Source organism: Balaenoptera acutorostrata, chromosome 1, assembly GCF_949987535.1.
Source record: "Balaenoptera acutorostrata chromosome 1, mBalAcu1.1, whole genome shotgun sequence".
Taxonomy (NCBI): domain Eukaryota; kingdom Metazoa; phylum Chordata; class Mammalia; order Artiodactyla; family Balaenopteridae; genus Balaenoptera; species Balaenoptera acutorostrata.
The window spans coordinates 166,265,645-166,280,244 of NC_080064.1; the positions used below are offsets into that span (position 1 = coordinate 166,265,645).

At 50.6% G+C, this 14,600-nt stretch overlaps 1 protein-coding gene across 2 annotated transcripts in view; it reads left to right on the forward strand.

Annotated features, from left to right (window-relative positions):
* EPHX1 (epoxide hydrolase 1) overlaps window positions 1-14,600 on the forward strand; it is a 42,411-nt gene that overhangs the window by 26,526 nt on the left and 1,285 nt on the right. The window contains exons 4-7 of one of the 2 annotated variants that reach the window (XM_057545992.1): window positions 6,129-6,356; window positions 6,939-7,068; window positions 7,579-7,784; window positions 10,633-10,741. In XM_057545992.1, coding sequence (XP_057401975.1) covers window positions 6,129-6,356; window positions 6,939-7,068; window positions 7,579-7,784; window positions 10,633-10,741 — 673 coding nt within the window. The remainder of the gene's footprint in view (window positions 1-6,128; window positions 6,357-6,938; window positions 7,069-7,578; window positions 7,785-10,632; window positions 10,742-14,600) is intronic. The other variant, XM_057545995.1, reaches the window with a different exon arrangement.

The window sequence follows — 14,600 nt, forward strand, 5'->3', positions numbered from 1 at the left end:
TTTCATATGAGAATGTTTTGTAATGTAAACGTAATAAATACTACGTTATAGGCAAGGGCCTCCCTGCATCTGAAGAGTAGGTTTTCATTTATATGTATTTGGGGATGAAAAATAATAAAATGAGTAAATATTTTTTGAAGTGTACAAGATTCCCAGTTTCTCCATATTCTTGCCAATACTTGTTATTTTCTGTTTTTGTTTTTGTAATAGCCATCCTAATGGGTGTGAAGTGGTAGTATCTCATTGTGGTTTTGATTTACATTTCTCTAATGATTAATGACGTTGAGCACTTTTTCATGTGCTTGTTGGCCATTTGTATTTCTTCTTTGGAGAAGTGTCTACTCAAGTCCTTTGTTCATTTTTGAATCGAGTTGTTTGTTTTTTGTTGTTGTTGTTGAGTTTTAGGAGTTCTCTATATATTCTGGATATTAATCCCCTATGAGATAATGTGATTTGAAAATATTTTCTCCCATTCTGTGGGTTGCTCTACCAATAATTTTTCATGTTGAAGAAATTGTGCATGTTTGGAATTTTAGATATTTGTAATGTTTAAGAGAATTTTGGCCTTTGCAAGTAACAGATGCGACTTTTCAGTACTAATTTAAAGTGGGTAATTGAGTCATGGATTTAGACCTGTGATTTTATATGAAAATCTTCCTGAGTTTATATGCAATATTGGAAGATTTAAGCCTCACCATATTTATAAATTTAATTTATTAAAATTCTAAGAGTTACTTAAAGTTTGTGGAAGATATACTGGTTAGTCAAATCAAGTAAAGTTCTTATAAAGGAAATTGAAATTATACAGTGTTTAAGGGAGTGTCATAAAGCAAGTATAGACATGCAGCCCCATTAATCAAAGGTTCCTGGAGAATGACTGTCAACATTTGCTAGATTAAGAACTATATAGAATAATATTTTTAAGTTGAACTCAGATGCTTAATGAAGAGCTTTAAATTTGAAATTTGTAACTTCAGTAAGTTGAAGAATAATTTTTAAATCTGTAACTTCAATAAGTAGGAGAATAATTCTAAATATAAACCAGTTGTTGCTGTGCACTTTAGAGGACTTTGATACCTTCTGTCATGAGCCTAACAAGAGGATCTAAACCATTTTATCTAAGCCAAAGTACCTACAGGTCCTTGTATGTAATTTACAAAGGTTGCCTTTTGGATCCCTGGTGCCAGATGCCTGGCTCCCTTGGGTTTGACTCAGCTCCTTCGGTTACCCCAGCTCTTCAATGTCCATCCGGCAGATATTGACAGGGCACCTCCTGTACCCAAGCATTCTGCTTGTGACACACAGTCAGAGAAGACAAGGTCCCTGCCTTCCCAGCTCACAGGCTCTTGGGGGTGATTATAGCATGTGGTAAGGGGTGCTATGAGGGAGGAGGCTCCGGGAACTTTGTGAACCCCACATGCCACCTGGGAGTATAAGGGAAGGCTTCCTGGAGGAGGTGGCATCTAGGCTGAAACTTAAAGGATGGATGGGAGTTTGCCAGGTGTGTGGGGAAGGTTGTCCAGAGGAGGGAACAGCATGTTCCAAAATCCAGAGGCAAGAGGCACTAAAGGGCTGTTTCCTTCCTGGAGGCTTGCAAGCTTGAGAAAGCCTTACCCCACTGGACCGTCTCAGGGTTCCTCACGACATCACAGGATATCAAGTGTTTATAGCACAAAACCTTCTCAGGGTACACGTGTTCCAAAGGGGGTAGTTTCTTGCGTGGAGTTTATCACGGAAGCAGCCCACTGTGACTGAACCCGTGTGCAGTTCAGTCACTTCCCTAGGCCTGCAGCTTGGCCTTGGCCCTGGGCCCTGCAGTGTGGGTCCTCCTGCTGGACCCGGCTTCACATGCCGTCTGCCCCCCTGCCACAGTGCTGAGCTGGCCACCTCCCAGCCCTGGGCCCAGCACACCTTTAGCGTGTCTCTTTTCCTGGCTCCCCAGCCCAAGGAAAAGCCTTCTTGGCCCAAGAAGGCTCCTTCATCACTCTCTCTGCTGCCATCCTCCTCCCTCACTTTTGGACCTTTTTGGGGTCCTTTCTGTCTCTGCACTGACCCCTGTGCTCCAGGCTGCTCAAGGCTCAACCTCTGACCCCTCCCCGATGTTCTGTCCTCATCCCCACTAGCCTCCTTATTCGGCCTCCCTGTTCCTGCCACTTCCTTGTTCTGTGATGAGCTTCTGACTCCAGCCCATGTCCTGGGCCTCCTGCCACAGATCAGTCTCTGTTCTCAGAGAGTCTGAGACATTCAGGGGCTTCAGCGGCCTCCGGGGAATGCAGCCCATCACCTCCAGATGGGAGGGGGGAGTTGCCCGAGTCACAGGGAAGTGGAGGTTCAGGGCCAGAACCCAGCTCTCCAGCCTCCCAGCCTGTCTGTTCTTCCTTCACCTGTGGCCACGGTTTCAGCTCGGGCCCTAGGCTGTGACCACCGCCTCCTCTCACCCCATGGCCAGGCCCAGTGCTGCCCTCTGAGCCCAGTTTGGCTTCTCGATTCTGACCCAGCAGCCTGGGCACAGAGAACCTACCGGTACCATGTAGGGCAACCGAGAGAGCATTTCCTCCCCAAAGGGAAGGGGGGCCCATAGGGCATATTTTAACATTTTTTTTAATTTTAAAAGTTTACGTATTTAAAATTCAAAAAGTACAGAAGGAGACAGAGCGAAAAGGAAGTCTCCCTCTTGTCCCTCCCCAGGGACAGTGTCTGCTTCTGTTAAACATACGCTTCCAGGGGTTTCCCTGGTGGTGCAGTGGTTAAGCATCCGCCTGCCAATGCAGGGGACACGGGTTCGAGCCCTGGTCTGGGAAGATCCCACATGCCGCGGAGCAACTAAGCCCAGGCGCCACAACTACTGAGCCTGCGTTCTAAAGCCCGTGAGCCGCAACTACAGAGCCCACGTGCCACAACTACTGAATACCACACGCCTAGAGCCCATGCTCTGCAACAAGAGAAGCCACTGCAATGAAAGCCCGTGCACCGCAATGAAGAGTAGCCCCCGCTCACCATGACTAGAGAAAGCCTGCGTGCAGCAACGAAGACCCAACGCAGCCAAAAATAAATAAATAAAAAATGAATAAATAAATAAATTTATTAGAAAAAAACCAAAAACATACGCTTCCAGGGATAGCCCATGCATACACAAGAATGGATGTATATGTGTGTTTTTTCTAACTTTAAACTCAAATGATAACGTGAGTGATAGAATTCAAATCAAAAATAAATAATCTCACATCATGCTCTGTGTTCCAAAGGAGATAAAATTACCTACTAAAACAAACTTTAGGAGTAAATTTAGCAGCATAGAAGGACACCCAGGATATATTGTTAAGTGAAAAAAATGAGGTTCCAAAATAGAATGTAGGGTTCTATTTCTTTTCTTTTTTTTTTTTTTTTTTTTTTTTTTTAAAGGATTTTCTTATTTATTTATTTATTTATTTTTGGCTGTGTTGGGTCTTCGGTTCGTGCGAGGGCTTTCTCCAGTTGCGGCAAGCGGGGGCCACTCTTCATCGCGGTGCGGGGACCGCTCTTCATCGCGGTGCGCGGGCCTTTCTCTATCGCGGCCCCTCCCGTCGCGGGGCACAGGCTCCAGACGCGCAGGCTCAGCAATTGTGGCTCACGGGCCCAGCTGCTCCGTGGCATGTGGGATCTTCCCAGACCAGGGCTCGAACCCGTGTCCCCTGCATTAGCAGGCAGATTCTCAACCACTGCGCCACCAGGGAAGCCCTGGGTTCTATTTCTGTTAAAAGAAAGTTATGTTCTCTCTTTTTAAAAAAAGTCTGAACTGTCACAACCAAAGAGGAGCCTAATGAGACATGACAGAGAAATGTAATGTGGTGTCCTGGATGGGATCCTGGAATAGAAAAAGGACATTGGGTAAAAAACTAAGGAAATCTGAGTAATATTCCACTGTTTGTATGTACCAATATTATTCAGCCTTTAAAAAGAAGGAAATCCTGCAATATGTGACAACATGGATGAACTTTGAGAACATTATACTAAGTGTTATAAGCCAATCACCGAAGGACAAATACTGCATGATTCCACTCATATGAGGTATCTAAAATTGTCAAAGAGAGTAGAATGGTGGTTGCCAGGGTCTGGGAGGTGGGGGAACTGGAGAGTTGCTAATTACTGGGTACAAAGTTTCAGGTACACGAGATGAGTAAGTTCTAAGGATGCGCCGAAGGACATTGCACCTGTAGATAACGATACTGTACTGTACACTTAAAACTTTGTGAAGACAGTAGGTCTCATGTTAGATGTTCTTACCACCATAAAATTAAAAAAATTAAAACTTAAAAAAAAAAAAAGCTAAGGAAATCTGAATACTTAAAGTATGGACTTTAGTTATTAATGTATCAGTACTGGTTCAGGCATTGTAACAAATGTACCATCCTAACGTGAGATGTTAATAGTAGGGGAAACTGAGTGGTGGTATATGGGAACTTCCTGTACTAGCTTCACTATTTTTCTATAAATATAAAATTGTTCCCCAGAAAAATTTGTTGCAAAAAGTTGGACAGACGACACAATGTTCTCTTCCGATCATGGGATTACAATGTGAGTTTTCCCCTCTTTTGATTTACCTTTGTTTCCTGTTTTCCGTAGGAAACATGTGTGATTTGTATAATGAATAAACAACAGACCTTGCTATCGGTGCCAGCCCTCATGGTGGAGGGTTCCAGGTGTGCCAGCGGCCCTGGCTGTGTTTGCCGTGAACACCCAGGCGCAATCCAGGCCACTTGCCTGGGAAGGGGCTGCTATCAAAGGGACTCTAGTGGGGCCTGGAATCCATTCACCTGCCCTTGGCCAGGATGGTGTCCCAGTGCCCAGCACTCTACCTTAGAAAAATTTTCTCCACTTAAAAAAAAAAAGTTATGCATATGTCCATTGTAGAAAAATTTAGAAGTTCATATAACACAAAAAAGACAATAATTTACTTGAAATTCTATTGCTCAGAGAGGACTACTTCTTTTTTTTTTTTTAAAGAAATACCTGCTTTTTTAAAAAAATTAATTAATTAATTATTTATTTATTTATTTTTGGCTGTGTCAGGTCTTCATTGCTGTGCGCGGGCCTTCTCTAGTTGCGGTGAGCGGGGGCTACTCTTTGTTGCGGTGCACGGGCTCTAGGCGCGCAGGCTTCAGTAGTTGTGGCACATGGGCTCAGTAGTTGTGGCTTGCAGGCTCTAGAGCTCAGGGTCAGTAGTTGTGGCGCACGGGCTTTGTTGCTCCGCGGCATGTGGGATCTTCCCGGGCCAGGGCATGAACCCATGTCCCCTGCATTGGCAGGCGGATTACTAACCACTGCACCACCAGGGAAGCCCAGGACTACTTCTTATATTCTTGTAGTTTATCTCTTCAGACTTTAAAATTCCTATGCACACCGTGTAAACATATGCATACATATGACTGTTTACAAAAATTGGGTCATACAATGGATATGGCTTGGTAGTTTGCTTTTACCACTTAACAATGTGTAAGGAACTGATTTCCATATTCAATACACGTCGACACTGTCATTTTATTTTATTTATTTACTTTTTGGCTGCACCGCCCGGCATGTGGAATCTTAGTTCCCCGGCCAGGGATTGAACTTGTGCCCCCTGCAATGGAAGCACAGACTCCTAAGCACTGGACCGCCCGGGGAGTCCTGATCGCCAGGGAAGTCATTTTAGATGACTGTGTCATATTACAGTATACTGTTAAACTATAATCTATTTCATTCTCTACTGCTGGATGTATAGGGCTTTTTCCCCCCGCAATTTGTAAATTATTAAACAAGTATTCATTGAGTGCTGCCACGAGACAGGACCTATTCTGGCCTCTGGGAATCCAGCCGTGCGTGAGCAGCCTTGCCCCGGGCCTTACAGCCAGAGCTCACGTTCTCACGTGAAAGGCAGGTGGCTGCAGGCGGCCGTGAGGCCGAGCGAGCTACCCGGGTATCTGGAGCTCCGTGTAAGCACTCAGCCAGCACTAGCGGTGGTGACTGTAGTCAATACCATGGGGGCGCCGAGGATGGCAGCCCTGCTCTGGCGGTGCAGAGCCTGGTTGGCTACCCTGAGAGCTGGGACTGTGGCCTCCACAGCCTCAGGGCCCTCTCCCCCTGACCCTACCTGTGTTCTGTCTCCCTAGGGCTGGACATCCACTTCATCCACGTGAAGCCCCCCCAGCTGCCCTCCGGCCAGACCCCAAAGCCCTTGCTGATGGTGCATGGCTGGCCTGGCTCCTTCTACGAGTTTTATAAGATCATCCCGCTCCTGACTGACCCCGAGAAGCATGGCCTGAGCAACGAGCTTGCTTTCGAAGTCGTCTGTCCATCCATTCCTGGCTATGGCTTCTCAGAGGCATCCTCCAAGAAGGGTACGGGCTGCTGCAGGCTGTGTCACTGCCCCAGGGCGGGGGAGTCGGCTGGGACAGCTTCCTTCAGAGCCTAAGGAGGCTGAGGAAGGAGGGGTCTGAGACCAGAGGGAAGAGAAGCAATGGGGGCGATTTTATTGCCAAAGGGCCAGTGCATCTTCTCAAGATGTGAGGGGCGTGGCAGGCGGGGGACCGGGCAGAGTCACGACTGTCCAGAGCTGGCTCAGGGCCTGGACTCTCGTGTCCTCAAGAGCTGCCCACTAAGGGCAGGTCCACGTCTGGGCCCTGCACTGTTCTGGGCCAGCAAGGCCGACTAAGCCCCACACACAGTGTGGGCCCACGGATGCTCAGCAGGACCGGTCTGAGCCCATCACACGCCCTCAGTGTCTCCTGCACCAAGGCCAGCACCAGGAGCACTGCCTTCTGGGCACTGGGCACCCCACCCTTTGGCTGCAGGAGTCCTTCTCACCCCCTGTGAGCTGCTCTCCCCTCAGCCTGGGGCGAGGGGGGATGAGGAACCTCAGAGGACCTGGGAGGACCTAAGGCGTGACCTCCGCATGGTTCTTCTTTCCCCTTTACAACCAGGCTTCAACTCAGTGGCCACTGCCAGGATCTTTTATAAGCTGATGCTGCGGCTGGGCTTCCAGCAATTCTATGTTCAAGGCGGGGACTGGGGAGCCCTGATCTGCACCAACATGGCCCAGCTGGTGCCCAGGTGAGGGGGGCTGTCAGGTGTGTGTGTACGTGTGCAGGTGTGTGTGCACAGCCCATGTGAGGTGGATGTGCAGGGAGGCAGGTTATGCACGCCAGGCCCTGCCTGGACGCAGTGTCTGAGCCTCGGAGCAGGGGCCACACAGGCAGGATATGTGTGGGCCCAGGGGAGACAAGGGAGCTTGTCATTCAGCTCTGCCTGGGGCACTTCGACGTGGATCTTCCCTCCACTTGGTGTCACACAGGATTGGTGACTCTGGGCCAGGTTCCCAGGCAGAGGGCCAGTTAGAGGAGGGGAAAGTCAGGGAGTAGACCTTTCTGATGGACCAAGTCCTGGGAGAGGCCTGACCGGGACCTGCTTCTCCACCTCATGTGGTCACCCCAGGGGGCAGATGCCGAAGAGGGCTGGCCCTGTGCTCCTCAGCCCTGTGGCCTCTTCCTCCTCCACCTCCGCCCCTGTCGCTTCCCCATCCTTGATGCCACCCAGCCTCCCCTGGCCCTTCTCTGCCCTCAGCCACGTGAAAGGCCTGCACTTGAACATGGCATTCATTTTAAGAAATTTCTACACCCTGACCCTTCTCCTGGGATGGCGTTTTGGGAGGCTTTTTGGCTACACCAAGAGGGATATGGAGCTGATGTCCCCCTTGAAGAAGATTTTCTTCAACTTAGTGAGGGAGACCGGCTACATGCACATCCAGAGCACCAAGCCGGACACCGTAGGTGAGTGAGCAGGCGGAAGAAAGCCTGGCTCAGTGGTTCGGGTGGGGTGGGCTTACATCCATTCCATTCAGCGAGGCTCCCAACCGGGGGGAAGCCTCACCCACCCCAGGAACACGGTTCACGGGGTGAAAACCTCTTGTGAGAGACTCAGAGCTCCTTCCACCCTTACCCGGCATTTCTCCACAGACGTGAGTGGTGCGTGGTCATAAAATTCCCAAACAACTCCACTGCGCGGCATCAGTGTTCCTGTTGGCTTTGACCCCTGGTCCCTCCACCCCTGAGCCCAAGTTCTACAGTGAGAAGCAGAGGGATGGACAGGGATGGGGGGAGGACGAAGCCTAGGGCTCATCAGGTCTGGGGCTTTGGGGGCAGGAGGGTGCCCCAGGGCCTGGGGGGACTGTCCCCAAGACAGTGAGGAGGGCCCAGCAACCGTTTCTGCCATCAGGACCCTGTTAAGGAATAATATTTTTTTAAAGATATTAATCACACAGCTATACTTTGTGTGTGGGGGGGGGGGTATACCATATATTTTGTCAATAAAGTAATTTACAAATGTAAATAAAAACCCCCAAAATATTTAAAAAGATAAAACCATACAAATAAAAATGAACACGTGTCAAAGATTTTATTTAACTCATTAATTAATAAAGGAGCTAGTAAAATGTAAAACAGAACAGTTCGAAGGCGATTGGGAACACTAAAGTAAATTTGCTAATAAATGCAAAACTTGTCAAAATCCACAGGGTAAAAATCAAGTAAATCTCCACTGGACAAATTTTTTTTTTTTTTAACAACCAACCCACAGGTTTTTTTTTTTTAATTTATTTATTTTTATTTATTTATGGCTGTGTTGGGTCTTCGTTTCTGTGCGAGGGCTTTCTCTAGTTGCGGCAAGCGGGGGCCACTCTTCATCGCGGTGCATGGGCCTCTCACCATCGCGGCCTCTCTTGTTGCAGAGCACGGGCTCTAGAGCACAGGCTCAGTAGTTGTGGCTCACGGGCGTAGTTGCTCCGCGGCACGTGGGATCTTCCCAGACCAGGGCTCGAACCCGTGTCCCCTGCATTGGCAGGCAGATTCTCAACCACTGCGCCACCAGGGAAGCCCCAAATTTATTTTTCTTTTAGTTTTTTTGAGATATAACTGACATTCAGCACTGTATACATTTAAGGTGTACAGCATAATGACTTGACTTACATCTGTTGCAAAATGATTAGCACGATAAGTTTAGTTAACATCCAACATCTCATAGATACAAAAAAAAAGAGAAAAAAATGTGTTTTACTATGTGATGAGAACCTTTAGGATCTACTTTGCTTCTCCGTGAACAAGAATCATTTGCATTCCTATTAGTTTTCAACAATTTACAGAGCTGTAAAATAGCTCTAAGACAAGGGAAGAGGGGTCCCCTTGACAATCACATGACCCCAGAAGGGTCCACTAGAAACTCTCTGAATTCCACTCAGAGGACACCCAGAAATTGTTTTGCCCATTTCCAAGTCTTTTAGAGTTTCCATGACAGTCTCATGCTCACACACGTTAGGCAGCTCATGATAATAGTAACAGTGTTTAATAAAACCAGTTTTTTTCCTCTGATTATAAAAGTAATCCATGTTCATTGTCAAAAAATTGAAAGATGCAAAAAAGCACAAAACAGAAAAGACAATCACCTGAAACCTGTCGTCCTTCCCTACCTCTCTTCTCCCAGACCTGCAGAAGAACTTGCTAACATTTTGGTTGATGAATTTTCGCAAATGGTATCTGTCCATATAACCAGCATGCACTCAAGAAACAAAGCATGACCCGCCAGCCCAGAAGCCACCTGTACCCTCTTCTGGGCACGACCCACCACGCCCAGGGCAGCCACCCTCCTGAACTCTGACAGATAGATTGCTTTTGCCTGTTTTTATACTTTATATGCATTGGAATCCTCAAATAGGTGCTCTTTTGAGTCTGGCTTCTTTTGCTGAATGTTTTGTTTGTGAGATCCGTCCATGCCATTTTTTTTTTTTTTTTTAAGAGATTCCCAGATAATACCCTTTGAGGCTCTGATTTTGAAAGGATGGGGAAAGGACAGAAATCTACTTTTTTTTTTTTTTAATTACTTAATTTATTTATTTATGGCTGTGTTGTGTCTTCGTTTCTCTGCGTGGGCTTTCTCTAGTTGTGGCAAGCGGGGGCCACTCTTCATCGCGGTGCGCGGGCCTCTCACCATCGCGGCCTCTTTTGTTGCGGAGCACAGGCTCCAGACGCGCAGGCTCAGCAATTGTGGCTCACGGGCCCAGTCGCTCCGTGGCATGTGGGATCTTCCCAGACCAGGGCTCGAACCCGTGTCCCCTGCATTGGCAGGCAGATTCTCAACCACTGCGTCACCAGGGAAGCCCATGCCATTTTTAATGCTTGCTCAGTCTTTGAGCTTATGAGTGGATCAATACTATCTGTAACTGATTCCCTATTTTGGACTTGTAGGTTGTTTCTAATTCTTCACTAATCATAGAATAGAAACCAAAAAAACCCCACTTTTAAAAAACAGCATTCATATGTATTTCTCATTTGGATCCTACAAAACCCAGAGTCGTAGCCTCTTCAGTTTGAAGGAAGCTGCCCATGTAGCGTATGGATCCCTAGGAGGTAGTGGGAGAGGTGTTACCCCTTTTGTCATTAAGGATTCCAAGGCCCAGGGTCAAGGAAGTGAGGTGCAGGAGCACCCCGAGAGTTAGGGCAGAGCTGGGCTCTGACGCGGGCTTCCTGACCACGGTGCCGCTCTGTGGGCCCAGCACCACGCCTCTGTCCTGCTGGCCAGCTCCCTGGCCCCAGGCCTGAGTCGCTCGCTTGCTTCTTCCCATGTCAGGCTGTGCTCTGAATGACTCTCCCGTGGGACTGGCGGCCTATATTCTGGAGAAGTTTTCTACCTGGACCAATCCAGAGTTCCGAGACCTGGAGGATGGAGGCCTGGAGAGGTGAGACCCCATCCACCCCTGCTGCTGGTACCACCTTCCTCACCCACCTCCCTCCTCGCCATCTTCACCTCTGCTTGCTTTATCCGGGCGGGATGGTCAGCAAGTTCCATCTGCTGCTGGACGTCCCACAAATCCTCACCCTGTGGCCAGCCTAACCCTGATCTTTGGAGGAGGAAGCTGAGGCCCAGAAAGGTCTAGCCTCACAGTGGAGGGGTCAAGAATAGGATGCAGGGCTCAAGACTGTTCCGCTTGCTAAGCAGCCTCCTGGGACCGGGGCGTCCAGAGGGCGGCAAGAGCCTCTTTTTGGCCAAGACGTGGGAGCAGCCCACGGCCCCTCCCCCCTGAACCCCGGAAGAGCCGGGCCTCATGCCCGAAGGAACGCATGCTCTGTGGAAGCCGGTCCTGCAGGGTGGCTGCAGAAAGAGTGGGGAGGCCGTCCTGTCTCCCGAAGCCTTGGAGGCTGCAGCCTCGACAGCACAAGACTCCTGGGTGCCTGGTCTGACTTAAGCTTCATCAAGGTTGGTCTTGACCCACCTTCTCCAGGGCCCATCCCTTTTGTTATTCCTTCAGAGACACAGAGAGTGCCAGATACAGTGCTGAGATGTGGAAAAGAGTGAATGGATCTGGCCCTGGAAGTAGGGGCTTTGTCTAAGCCATGCCCTAGCCCCAGCACCTGGAACAGCACTGGGCATATAGTTGGTGCTCAATAAATATTTGTCTGATGAAATGAGCTCTAAAGATACATGTCGAGGACTGTGGGGCACAGAGAAAGGAGGATTCACTTTGTTTAAGGGACAGGGAGGGGAAATGACTGGGAGAATCTATTTGATCTGGGCCGTAAAGGATGAGTAGGAGTTTGCCAGGTGGAAAGGGAGAAGAAGGGAATTTAGGCAAAGAGAGAAGAGCAGAAGCAAAGGTTGGAGTGATTAAAATGCATGGTTTACTTGGAAGGGGTAAGTTGTCCCGAGGCTGGAGCAGGTACAGTGGAGCCAGACCACAAACTCATTCCTATAGGCGGGTCCTCCAAGAGCCTCACCCTGGGATCTGTCTCCCCCGCCCCACACTGGGCAGCACCCAAAGGTCAGTGGAGTGCCACCGGGAGCACCTTGGCGAGGGGTCCGGCCCTGCTCCTTGCACACAAGTACCTGGAGCCAGATGTGAGGCCGGCCAGACCACCCACGGGCTTCCCCCTTCAGCTCCTGCTCGGCTGCATACCAGGAGCACCAAAGCTTTGAGAAGGGGACACACGTGATCAGATCTGTGTTCTATAAGGGACACAGATCTTTTTGCAGGAGGGTGGAACTGGTTGCTGTGGTAGTTTTCAAGCTGTGGTCAGAGCTGTAGGGGAGATGGAAGCACTTGGCCAACTTGCCAAAAGCCAGTTCACCAGTTTATTTATTTATTTATTTAAATTTATATATTTATTTTTGGCTGCGCTGGGTCTTCGTTGCTGCACACAGGCTTTCTCTAGTTGTGGTGAGCGGGGGCTACTCTTCATTGCGGAGGGCGGGCTTCTCATTGAGGTGGCTTCTCTTGTTGCAGAGCACGGGCTCTAGGCGCGCGGGCTTCAGTAGTTGTGGCGCGTGGGCTCAGTAGTTGTGGCACGCGGGCTCTAGAGCGCAGGCTCAGTAGTTGTGGCGCACGGGCTTAGTTGCTCCGAGGCATGTGGGGCCTTCCCGGAGCAGGGCTCGAACCCATGTCCCCTGCATTGGCAGGTGGATTCTTAACCACTGCGCCACCAGGGAAGTCCCGGTTCACAAGTTTAAATGCTTCTTTTAACTGTTCAGTTTCCATTGACTGGTTTTCATTTTGTTATCAAAATTGCATTTAAAAAGATGTTCAGGACTTCCCTGGTGGCGCAAAATGTGGTTCTAAGGATAAAAATATAATTGACCAACTGCATCTAAATAGCTGAAGCAAACAAGTAAATTAAGCAAACTGACCATTTTTGGCCAATTGGCTTCTGATGAATCAACGAAGCTAATTGCATACAGCTGAGGAGCCCGGCAGGCGGAGCAGCAAATGTTCTTTAATCCCGGCAGCGAGGCTGGGGTGGGAATGCAGGAGTGAGGGCAGCAGGGCTTGGCGGGGACACAGAGAGGCTGAGCTCATTTTCGTCACAGACACGCCGAGTGGGAGATGCTGGCAGGATGCCCGGGCGGAGGCGTCCCCTTGGTAACTGGGCTCACAGGTCTGGAGCTCAGGTGAGGGGTCGGACTGGAAGGAGTTATTTCCACTGTTCTCTTGGCGAATTAGTAGCTGGTGACACTGGGTCGATCTCCTCAGACAGAGAGCAGCGGGCAGCACCCGGGGATGCTGGGAGGAGCCTTACTGGCTGCAGAAGGGCCAGAAGCGAGAGAGTCTGGGAGGACAGACCTAGTGAGAGGGTCCTACCCGCGAGGCCTGGGCAGCAGGGACAGTTCCGGCGTGCAGGGTGAGGAGGCATGGGAGAGATGCAGGGGCGGGGGAGAGGGGACAGGGGTATGGAGGGAGGGGAAGGCCTGAGGGCATTTGGGGTTGGGGGGGGCGGGTGACTGACGTTTGGGCCTGAAGAGGCAGATGGAGGCATTTAGGGCCCAGGACAAGGGGGCGACAGCTCTCCTCAGCCCCAAATCTGGAATCAAGCAGGGAAGGGTATGGGGGGGTGGAGAGCTGTTGCTCCGTGAACTTGGATTTCCTCAAAGAGGAAGGCAGGGCAGGCGGGAGGCTGTGGGTGAGCACACGGCCGTCAGGACCTTCTGAGGAGGTGGCAGCTGAGGTTGGAGCGCGTGGCGTCAGTAGCGCTGGAGTCCCCTCACGCCTGTGGACTGTCGGGTGGGCTCAGGGTGGCAGAAGGCCCCCAGAGTGAGGGCACGGAAGGGGCGAGGGATGTCAGGGGAGCGAGAGGGTCTGGGGTGTGGTGGGCAGTTATTCCAGGGCCGAAGGGCAGATGCTGGCGAGTGGAAGATGAGTTGGGGAGCAGTGGGGAGATGGAGGCCCAGGAGGCACAGCCAGTGGAAAGCAGCAGCTGAAGTGGGCAGAGGGGGGGCCATGGAGGGCTCCGGGGGCTCTGGACGCAGGCCGGGCTGAGGGAGCCCAGCAGCAGGAGACGGAGAGGGCCCAAGGGCCGGGTGGGCCCAGGAGGAAGTGGGGCTTTCCAGAGTCCACAGGCCACGTGCTCCAACATTAGGTACCAAATGACTATTTCCTTCCAGAGTGTGGGGCTCTGCAGTCTGGGTGGGGTTCACCTGCTCAGCAGTTCCCAGGCTGGAGAAGAAAAGGGGTGTCCCATGCTGAGCGGGTGTGGCGGGTCTCTGCAGGACCCCATGGCTCCCTCCTGGGGTGACACAGGTTTGGCGGGAGGCAAGCTGGGGGCTAGTGAATAAAAATGCCCCAGGAGCTGCTGACCCTGCCCTGCTTCTCCTGGTGCCCGGTCAGGACAGGATCAGGGCTTCTAAAGCCTGCCTGGAGATCAGGTTTTGCTCAGGGCCTGGCAGGGGTGGGCGCCCCTGAGGATGGTCTGAAGGTGGCCTGCACTGAGGTCCCAGGAGTGGGCACCACCTCTGAGCAGGGTTTGCAGCACCCTACCCTCAGACCTCCTGGCTACCCAGCAGTGACCAGCCAAAGCCTCTGGGTTCAGTTGACCTCACCTGCTTCATCCCTTCTGGCCTGAACTGTTAGACAGGTCAGGGAGGGGGTTGGCTGACACCACCCAAGATGACAGCCTGCCTTGTACATGGTCATCACTCTGCATTGCCTGTCGTCACGGTTCTGGTGACCCTGGGCCAGGCCTGCCTGTGGCACGGGGATAAGATCACCAAGCTGGCAGTGAGGCCGGAGGAGGGAGGAAGCCAGGCGGGCATAGCGCCTGGCGTACAGC